The 10,993-nt window shown below is 46.6% G+C and overlaps 1 protein-coding gene across 2 annotated transcripts; it reads right to left on the bottom strand.

Annotated features, from left to right (window-relative positions):
• Window positions 1-4,408: 4,408 nt before the first annotated feature.
• On the bottom strand, window positions 4,409-7,324 carry LOC129598312 (uncharacterized). 2 transcript variants are annotated; one of them, XM_055496152.1, is made up of 2 exons: window positions 6,712-7,324; window positions 4,409-5,249 (listed from the first exon to the last, which is right to left on the bottom strand). In XM_055496152.1, exons 1-2 carry the CDS (start codon window positions 6,725-6,727, stop codon window positions 4,573-4,575), a joined length of 693 nt encoding a protein of 230 aa, XP_055352127.1. In that variant the 5' UTR covers window positions 6,728-7,324; the 3' UTR covers window positions 4,409-4,572. The 2 variants fall into 2 exon arrangements, with proteins under 2 accessions (XP_055352127.1, XP_055352126.1); XM_055496151.1 differs by having other exon boundaries at window positions 6,734-7,324.
• Between the last annotated feature and the right edge of the window lie 3,669 nt (window positions 7,325-10,993).

The following is a 10,993-nucleotide window of genomic DNA, read 5'->3' as shown; positions in this document are numbered from 1 at the left end:
ATAACGCTTGCCCATATCGTTTTTGTGTGATCCCCATGTTAACGCCCAACTTTCGGCTCGGGTGGCGACTGGCGAGCGATGGCGGCTGCGGTTTCGAGCCGAGTTGTTGATTATCGACAAGCGAGCGCGAGGAGCGAGCGGCACTCAAAGGTCACGAGCAAGCTGATCACTGCTTTCTGTTCTATAATAATTAAGCAATGCGCTTCCCTGTCGAAGGCTGGATATTCTCACCACTGAAAGTGTAAATTTGTGGACAAGTACTGTTTGTACGCACAAAGGTCACTGCTGTATTATTGCGGTTAGCAGCGCGATTTATTTGCAGTTGATGGCTGCATGTTGTACGGTGTACTACGTAGTTGTGGTTTTCCCGTCTAGCTGACAATGAGCGGTATAACGTTAAATAATAAATCTCTACCGGATACGCTTCCGAAAGGTCATATGTTGTTTGTGTTAGCAAATTAATCGCGGGAATAACGCCGGTAGAAACTTAATAATATCTGTACATATCCGGCACAAAAGCCAGCGCTGTCATGTGTGTTACCGTTGACAGTACAATCACCGACCATTGGCGAAAAAACGAAGCAGTCCAGCAAACTGCAGCGCAGCCGTTGGATTACCGGGAAACGATGAATACTGCGCGTTGGTACCGCTGCATAACACTGTATCCGGCAGGATAAACGTACACGGGCATCGAATGACAATATGTGATATGTCCGATGCTCTTTGCTTCACCGTCATCTCTATTAAAAGTACGCAGACGGGCCCGGAACGAGAAAGCGGACTGCTTAGCCGAATGCGCAACCTGTCTTTGTACTAATACTATTTCGGTATAGTGATCGGCTATCGCGAGCTGCGGAAAATAAGCTCGCCAACGGTATTCCATGTCAGGCTATCCGATCAGTGCGCTTTGTACCCGTACGTTAAAACATTAAACGCCAATACCACTGCTAACGCAGCAGGTTAAATGATTAGGTTATCTTTCTTGAATTTTGGTTCATATATTAATTATACCGGCTAATTAACGCTTGTCACCTGTAGAATCATACGTCAACGGCGGGGATCAAACATTTCCGGCAGCATTGTGAAGTAAACATGGCGGTCACCGTGTGGCAAGGAGGACGGATCGGCATTATGTACAACTACAGGGAAACCGATGAGATCGGGCGCGGACAATCTGGGAGTGTATATGAAGCGCGAGTCACTGCTTGTGGAATACTGGATGTGGAGGACGGCGTGTCGGAGGGCGATGCAGTGACGGTAAAGAAGGCCAGGATTGATTCTTACGCCGGACCAAGAACTGTCCGGAGCTAAAATGGAGCAATTCGCTGCCGTACTGCGACTAGACCACCTTAATGTAGTGAAGTACTTGAAGATCACCGTGCAGCGATCGCTGCTGGACGCCCTGTATGCCGAAATCGTAATGCCTTTGCACATGTACACCGGTAGGTTACGACGGGAGAAGGAAAACGTGTTTAGCGCGTCGCGAGTGAATGTTGTTCTATTACGTTGTATGATCCTGTACTGGTGGAACATGCGTAAGGTCATCTGTAAAAACGGCAGACTGACATATTTAACGAGTACTCTGTATTGGTAGCGGGAACGATAGTTTGCATGGGACGTGGTAATGCTTTCCTTATGACGTCGACACTTATTCAATTGTGACTCGTAGGTGACCTCCAAGCCAAGATGGTGGATTTGACGAGCCCCGGGGCCAATCGCAGTCTGAACGTCCTGTACGGCTACCTGCGGGATGTGGCGCGCGGCCTGGAGTATTTGCACTCTCTCTCACTTCTTTGTCCACTCGGACATCAAACCCGCCAATATATTCCTCAAATTAAACCCGGCAACGTTGACGGACTGGATATATATCCTGGTGATTGGGGATGCAGTCGACGATGCGGTATACTGTGGTCCCGGACCCGAGAAACCGTCAGCGATTGACTTGGGCTCAAAAAGAGGCACGCTGCATTACTGCATTATGCCAGCCCGGAGTTGTTCCGGCACGTGATGCAGATGCAGGACGGAGAGGGTAAAGCGAAGCGCCTATCCCGTCATTTATCCCGACGAGCGAACCGATATTAATTTTACAGCTACGGCTGCGTCTTTCTGCGTTTAAGCGGCATCTTTTTCGGTGTGGCCACCAGTAATCTGCGCATATTAATCCGGAGGGGGACCGGAGGTGTGCTCAGCCAAAGATTTGAAGGAGCGGGAGTATGTCGACCGGCTGGTACAGATAGAAGGCTATACGCCCTGCGTAGATGGTTCGATTCTGTGCCGCAACACGTACAGATAGCGGATCTGCTGCAGCAGTGCCTGCTGTTCGACTCCGCCTGACCGCCTGACAGCCAAACAGCTCCTGACAATTCTCTCGCAGGAGGACTGCAGTCTTGTCTAAGGTCTAAGTCTAAGGCCGGCGACTGGGGATTGCAAATTGCACACACTGCCGCCGTTTGCTTCCTCTGCGCTTCATCGTGCTGGCATCGGAGTCGACAAAGAACTTCTCAACGTCACTACTATACTGATCGTTTGTCTATGTACTGTAAATAAGGTTAACTTCCCATACAGTTTGGATTGTGCAGGGTTTTAGTTGTCTCATTTTACATTCACTTCATCATTTCTGGAGGATAATTTCCGTGGCATTCTAATTCATTCATTTTCATGGCGTTTCCAGTAATATATGTACAGAGTCTGTACTTCTATGTAATTCGTATTGGCGAGATGGCACATTGGTGTAAACTTTGATAACGGTATTGTACTGTACGTCAAAAAATGTTCCGTCGCACGGCGCGGAGTTTTCGCAATCGCCAATCGGCAAGGCCGCAAGCGCATGCGCAGCTGTATGGCTCCCCTTCGAAAATGGGTCATTTCTAGTGATAAAGCTGAATAAGCAGTAGAAGGTGAAACGCTGTAGTAAAACACGAGTGTACAATTTACAGTAGTAGAATTTGTTTGAATGGTATGAAGTAGTATGCGAGCTTACCATTAGTTCCACGTTAAAAGAATGACCATATCTGCACGAGTGTTGATACTCAAGGGCAATACATACAAAATATAATTACTCATATATACAGTTATACACCAATAGTCCAACACACTCGTATAATTACAGAAAGAAACCGGTTTGAACTCGTACAGAGATAGATACCTTTTTTCAAACGTATTGTATTATGCAATTTGTGTGTGTACAGTTCTGTAGATTTTGACCTGCTGTAGCGAAGTGCGAGGTGTGGGGCAGCCGCAAACGACCGCGGACTCGGAAGGTCACTGGCGCAGTGGGTGAAGATGGAAGCTTTAAGCACGCGACACTGGCGCAACCGAATTGCGCCTATCCCACCCGTCGGACCTCGCTACGGCCCGGAATGCAAGTACCGTAATATGAAAAGTAAACAAACATACATATGTATTCTGCAGGATCAGGATTTAGTCGTACCGCTTCCGCTGGCGTCAGTGATAGCCAAGCTAGTGAAAGTGAGGATACTGGATAAGGACAGCGGCGAACACAGAGATGAAGTCAGAGATGTCGGAGCTAGTTTTTAAATTCCGCCGCTGCTCATTAGCATCAGCGAAACTGACAAAAGCAGCTAGGCCCTCGCGCTCTAGCCGGCATGCGGAAAGCATTTTCAACCACATGTGCAATTAATACAGCAGAAAACTCCTCTGGAATGTTCCCCATGGAAACCTTGCGTAGGCGCGTGGATTGATTACGAGTAGATGCGGAAAAAAATTTCAAATCTGCGTGTCTTTACGACTCCAAAGGGAGTCTGACAGAAACGGCAACTAAACAGGCAGGATCAGGCTAACCTTTAACTTTCCATATTTCCCCGTTATTAGGGGATATAGACACAGGCGCAAAAGCTGAGTGCCAACAGAATCATTCTGACCTTTCCGTTAGAAGACGCTGGATCCTACACTAATATCATAAATACTAAAACGGTCAAGTACAGCGGAAATTGGTTTCTCCAGCGTGAGATGCAACAGCTGCAAGAGCGTGCCAATTCCGCTCCGTGAGACAGTATATTATTATCTCGTATTTTTTCTAAAAAACCATTAACGCACTGTTTATCAATAAAACATAAGATATGCCACACCGACTGATAATAAATTTTATTAATGACTTAGACAAAACAGTACTAGTACGAAGTACTTGTACTCTGTATCAGCAGTACGCGCGATGCCGGTTATGCTGTAGCATTTACAAACAAACATACTCTGTAGTTATTCAGTTGAAAAAGGTGTCATATTAAGCCGACAGGGTTGTGGTCAACAAGTCATCATTGCGGGATGAAATTTATTAGTTTACAATATTTATTAAATTATTCTCTACTACAACCGACGATGAATGATAGTGACTATTGCACTGCAATAAGTGACAACAAGTACGTAACACAACATTGGCAATCGCTGCTACGATAATTAACTTTATAGTACGTATGTACATTAAGTAGGTACAGTTGTACAGCACCACACCAGTGCGAAATTAAAGGATGTTCTTACATGTACCTAGGCCTGTCAGAGTCACTTGGAAAAACAGCAAAATCGCTATGGCTTGAAGGTCCACGAGTCTACTTTGTATTAGTTGATGTGTGACAAACGATCGCACAACTGCTGCGCCGTTATTCTCTGGTCACCGGCGGTGCGTAGGCAGTCTCCAATACACGCGGCTAGTTCGGGCGGCACGGCCGTGCATGCGGCATCACTGACGAGGACGACGGGAATGTAACCGCTCATAACCGCTGTCGAGAAGGCCAGATCTTTGAGGGTTTCTGTCGCGCCGGCGCCCCGCACTTGCCCGCTGACCGGATGGTGCAGTATTTCCCTGTAGTCTCCCGTCATGCAGCGGACTAACTGCAGCAGGATACATCCCACGCTCCACATGTCCGTGGCGCAGCCGGGCAGCACCGGCCACGTATGCCGGCTCACGGGGGGTCCTATCGCCCGCAGCATTTCCGGCGACATGTAGCGCTCGCTGCCGCGGAAATGCTCGCCACCCAGCGCGCTGACGGTGCTCCGTTGAAGGGTCACGAGATGGTCCAGGTCGGAAATACGCAGATTCTCCTGCTGCAGCTGGCCATGGGCGCTGGAGCGGTCAATTAGCACATTTTCCGGCTTCAGGTCACCGTGAACTATATTGTTCTGATGAAGGAAAGCCAATCCGTCAGCGAGGTCCAGCGCGTGCCCCACAGCCTCTCTACAATGCAGATGGATTCCGCTGTCTTTCATCCTCTGCAGCTTCGTCTGCAAGTTGCCATCTGCAATGGATGACATAATACTTTTGCGTTTCCTTCTGACCGGCATTCGTAACTGACAGAAACGTACAATACACGGACGGCCATATACAGTATACAACAGTCAACTGTCTGCCAAACACCTTGACCGTTATTGTACACCGCGTCATGTTTCCTATGGTCTACCGGAGGTAACGTTTATTCAAACATTTTGCTAGTTATGTCGCTGGAGTGCGCTCTTTGTGGAGTGCGCGTACCCATTATGTACTGTTGTACATAATATAGCACACCAGTACTTTATATTAAAGTAAGTATACAATATTAACTAAATAATAATTATGACGTTGAATATGTGTACAGACACCTGTGCTTGTGCGGTAATATCAGAATGATTATCATACTACGTACTACAGTTCTACTCGTAGTACTGTAGTAATGCAACATATTGTTGGCGCGTAATAATGAAACATATTCGTTTCTCAAAGCGGTGCATCGTAGCGGGTTTTCGGTACTGTATGTGCAACCGCACACGGTGTACGTCGTACCGAAGGTCTCCAGTCCCTTACTCCCTACGCCATCGCACACCAGAGTGCATTGGTAATTTCTTGCCCAGTTTTGTTCTGTAGCGCCATCGATTCTTGGGCGCAACATTCTTACAGTATGAGTACAGTACGTATATTGTCCTGCCTAACACAAATGACACAAATGTAATTCCTGACTAAATATGACAGATTCTAAGTTATTACTGTTCGTTCTGCATCAGCCGATTCTGTACTCTAAGTAACTTAGATGTACGAGTATACTATATTGACGGGAATGCGAAAACAAGCTGCTTGTCTGCGGCAGGTTTCAAGTTGCAGCGTTAATTCAGTATCTGCCCAGCTTATTCAAAGCAGCTTCAATTTTGTAAAAGCCGGAAATTCTACTTAAAAAAAGGCATGTGCATTGTGCGTACGAGAAAAGCAAAAGGAATCTGCACGGTAAAGTTGTAAATTCAAACGGCGATAATCGTAATTGCAAGACGAAGGTAGGTGAGCAATGGCACAAACATAATCTGAATTTCGGACATGTTCGGCAACAACCCCCAGCGTCCCCCCACACCAAAACGATGTTGCCAAAATTTGAAGTTTTTGGCAACATCACAAGCTGCCTTCCAGAACCACGCACTTCCTGCTGCCGAGCACGGCAAGATTCCAAACAGGGCGAAAAAGGTCAGCCAATCACAATCATTCAGTGACGTCATGAATTTTTGATTTTCGCCGACAGTACCAAAAACATTTATCGCCAGCAGCACGCCCTGGGCCTGAGTTTTCGCATCCGCTACATTATACGTATAGAAGTACAGGTAATACTCATGTTGTCGGAGCAAAGCCTGAGCTGAAAAAGAAAAATGGCGAAAACATTCTGACGTCTACGAAGAGATGTCAGCCAAGTGCAACCATACAAAAAGAGTGCTTATTACAGTATGATGCCTATAGTACAGTACCATTCACAGCCAGCATTCTCACTAGGATAATAGTCCATCATCAACTTAACCGCTGCAGCCATACGTGTGGGAATGATGGAGATCTGATGGTACTGCACCAGATGAATGTGTTGGAGATTGAGCAGGAGTTGGAATCTCTCCCGTAACTTGCCATAGTTTTCAGGATCCTCCACCAGACTCTTGTGCATTATGCTGACCCGTCTAACAGCGACAACGTCCTCTCCCACATAATCGCCTCGCTCCGTAATCCTGGCTGTGTACACCTCACCGAAGCTTCCGGATCCAACCAAGTTACTGTCATCGTATCGATATTGGCAACTACTGCCAAATTGCTCAGTCTGACGCGGCGTTAACATTGGACCGCGGGATGGAAAGAAAAATGATCAAATTAATTTCGGTGGTTGTGATTGTGAATAAACTGATACATGTACACTGGTACTTCACTTCTCCAATAACCACAAGACACACTGTAATTATTATCCCATTCCATGCAGTACGGCAGCGCCGTATAATTATATTCAATTGCTATAGGAAATCAAATATTCACGAAACGTCTAGGCTTACCATTAGGTGCACCAAACTAACTAGTAAGTAGATATATATGATAATATTATATGCGATAACAGGATAAGTAAGTACCACATGTTGCTGATTTCACTGGCTATGCATACCTCTCTATTTTTAACAGCACACGATTGCCGGCGACTGTGAGGCGTCGTCCGCCGGCAGCATGCGTGAGTCAGCGTGACTGCACTCGTAAATAGTATTTCCCGTATCTGACTATAATTATATCAGATTCTGTGCTCAGTCACTGCTCATGCACTGCTCACCGAGTCACCATGCATATGTGATATTGGTACTTGCTCCTATTATTATGATTGTGAAGGGACCGGAGTCGTCCCTCCTCTGTGTATGCTGCAGTATCTCTGTTTCCGCCCCTTATATTATTTGGGAGTATATATGTAATTATCTATATGACGATGATGTGTATGAGCTCCATCAGAGTGTTAGTGCTTCAGTTGTGGTTCAGTACTAAAGTTCTTTGCCGAGTATTAATTATAATAATATTTTCTCCTGCAGTTCCTCGCCACATGAGAATAAGTACAATAATTCAGTGGACAGTATTCAGCTGATAGGCCTAGGATAACTGACCGGTGAGGAGAAAGTATGGCAACAAGTGCACAGCGTGGTAAATAAAATTATAACCGTAGATACCGGTAATACGAGAATACACGAGAAATCTCCCAAACACCGATCTCCGTCCGTCCTGCAATAACCGGCAGCAAACCATACGTACGTATACGCCCATCATATGAATATCAGGGTTCCGAACCGGTAATTATAGCGGTCGCCACTCGCCAGACCTTCATAGTTTCATCACTTTCATGTAGCGCTCGTTCACGGCACATATCCCAGGTGGAACTGCATTTGTGAGACCAGTGCCGAGTACGTGCTCCCTTAAAGGAACCGTAACACAACCAGCTGCATGCAGTCGTGCACCTCGACCGCCACAAATCCAACCCATGCAGTTATTTAGACGGCATGCAGTGACGCGGCCGCGGTCGGCTGCCCCAGCCCCGGCCCTGTGGTCAGTTCCTTCTACTTGTCCAATAACATTTCCCTTCCTTGTTAAAACCCGAAAATTTAAGCGTGCTTTGGCCTGCGCCATAATCCAGTGGATATGATCATATTCGGGAAAAAACTAAGCAACAAGAAAGAAAATGTGCGACAGTGCTATGCAGAGTGCAGCCGGAAATTTCTTGACGCGCAGCATTCTGTACCGGTATCGAGTATGTATAGGCTAGCTGACAGCGGCAGCGTGATTCCGTAGAACACAGTGACCTTTATTCCATCTGCTGGCCCGGCCCTAGCGCTGTACATGGACAACTACAACAATTATCTGTACAGTGCTCATGTTCGATGCGGTACAAGTACAACTACGATCGATGATAGCGATCATGATACGATGACCTGGCCATGCACCGGGTCGGATCGAAGCCCTCATATGCATGCGACGGTATAATTATAACGCGCCTCCAAACCGACAGCATTTGCAATGTACGAAGCGTGTGCCCCGGGAGTCGGAAGAAATTCAGCAGCTCGTGGCCGGAAAGGCCTGAGAACGGTATCACCGCCCACTGTGCACATGTGCCGGCCGCAGCTAGGCCCGGAACGTGTGAAAGAGTTGTTTAGACAGCGACCAACTTCTCTATCCAGATATAACGCGGGAACGCCGTCGGTGGGATGGCCATTGATGGGCACAATTCTCGATTAATATTGGGATCGCCCTGAGCAAGTGCTATAATTGCTGTTATGAATTTATTCTGCTATAAATAAAGTGTTTTTGCTATATATAAATCTCGTTTTTTTAGTACTCAATTTGTACTTACAATCATGTGAAGGATGCGATACCCATTTTACAGGCCAGTGCAGGCATTTATTCTGCTACTTAGTTTGGACTCGTATCGTGCTACTGCTGCTTATTACAGAGTACAGGGTACGACTACAACAAATTTACTTTCCGCTACCGTACAATGCGTACATTCATCATGATCAGTCATCATAGGTTTGGGCACAGGTCGCACATGAACCGTGGTCCTGGAATAGTGTGCCAAGAGGTTGGGCAAGTTGAGCTGCGGTTGCTTAGCTCCTGCGGTTGCAACGATGCAGCGATGAACCGGTGTCGCATGCAGCGTAAATAATCAACTGTGGCACTTGCAGAACTGCAGTGCAGGAAGTGTGGATGCATGGGAAAATGCATGGTGTGCTCAGCTGTAGCTCGCAGCGGCACTGGCCGTTAGCGACGGACGCGTCCGCTGTAATGCGGCCGTTGGCCGGTGTCTGGCTGTACTTGTACTGCAGCTGTGCCGGCTGGATGTCGATGTCGATGTTGCAGCAAGCAGCGTGGTGCGCAGGATGTCTACCTGCATGGACAGATATCTGATCGGTCGACAGCGCGGGCCAGCACACTGCCGCCCGCTGGGCTCCAAGCAGTGTGAGGGTGGAGCTCGACAAGACACGGACTGAGGGTGTTGAGTGACAAAATCAGCAATCACTTTCTGTTGAATGCTAAGCGTCCCTCCAGAAACAAATAATTCGCATTTTGCAATATTGATTTCCAGCCCAATGGAACGTGCGTCCTCGACAATTCGCGTAAAATTTTCCAACACGCTTGCAGGGGATCCGCCTAACGTTCCATCGTCCAGAAACCAAGCGCTGAGCTCCGTAGTCAAGGTAATGGCTAAAACATGAAGAACAAGACAGAAAAGAAAGGGGCCCAAAGGGTCTCCCTGTTGCACGCCACATTCGGATGACAAAATATACTGTTCCACCGTTGTCCCTTGTTCCTTGTTGTGCCGACAGATCTAGAAGGATGTTCCAGGTCCAGCAAACAATTAGCGGTTATTCGGCTATAATAAGGCATTTAGGTATAACGTCCGGCTGGGCGCAGCAACGCAGTACATGTGTGTATGTATACTCGTCAATTTCTTCAATATTTAATTGCTACAGAAATTCGTACATTGACGACCGCGTTTAGCTAGACGAGTATAAGTGTATAACCGTATGTATACTGTATTGTATTATTATTATTATACTCGTATTGCGGACGAAAGCGAGTGAAACATAGACACCGCGTAGTACAGATGCCGCACATTTTCCAAACATTGATAACTATCACAAACCGGTTGTCAGGGCGAGTATCCATCCGATGGAATAAATGGATACAGTTTTCCTATCGTACAGTACTTACAGTGGTAACAGTTTCCTGCACAACGTACTTATCCATTATGACACTATATTAATATACAACAATAATTGTGAAAATTCTTACAATAATGCTGTATTATAAGCGCGAATAAGACTTGGGTTATTTTTCTAATGTTTAAATTGTTACTACCGCGCAGTGTAGCAGCGTTTGCATCTTTCGTTAATCGAGTGGCTAAACTGGCTATTGCCAATAAAGCGCAAGTGCGAATGGCAATGGCTCTTAAACAGTTATAATGGCGATTGGCGCAAGCAATACAGCCGGCACGAAGATTAATTACTCGTACGTGCACTTACACGCCGCTACATAGTTATAATTATCATTATTTCGTTGGAAAATCAATACTTTACACATCAGCAATCTGTATACATACTATACTTATAATAATTATTAGCAGCGTGTGGATGGCCAGGATGGCGCTGCGCAACGGCCATAACTAGAGCGAAGTGCGCCGCGGCGATTTTCAACCTGCAAACTGAAGCAGCGCATTGTTCCCGGTGTCGTCTGTCGGAACGG

This window comes from Paramacrobiotus metropolitanus, unplaced genomic scaffold, assembly GCF_019649055.1.
Source record: "Paramacrobiotus metropolitanus isolate TYO unplaced genomic scaffold, Prichtersi_v1.0 Parri_scaffold0000119, whole genome shotgun sequence".
Lineage (NCBI taxonomy): Eukaryota > Metazoa > Tardigrada > Eutardigrada > Parachela > Macrobiotidae > Paramacrobiotus > Paramacrobiotus metropolitanus.
Note: the sequence above shows the minus strand (reverse complement) of the source record. Positions and strands in the feature narration are given on the sequence as shown.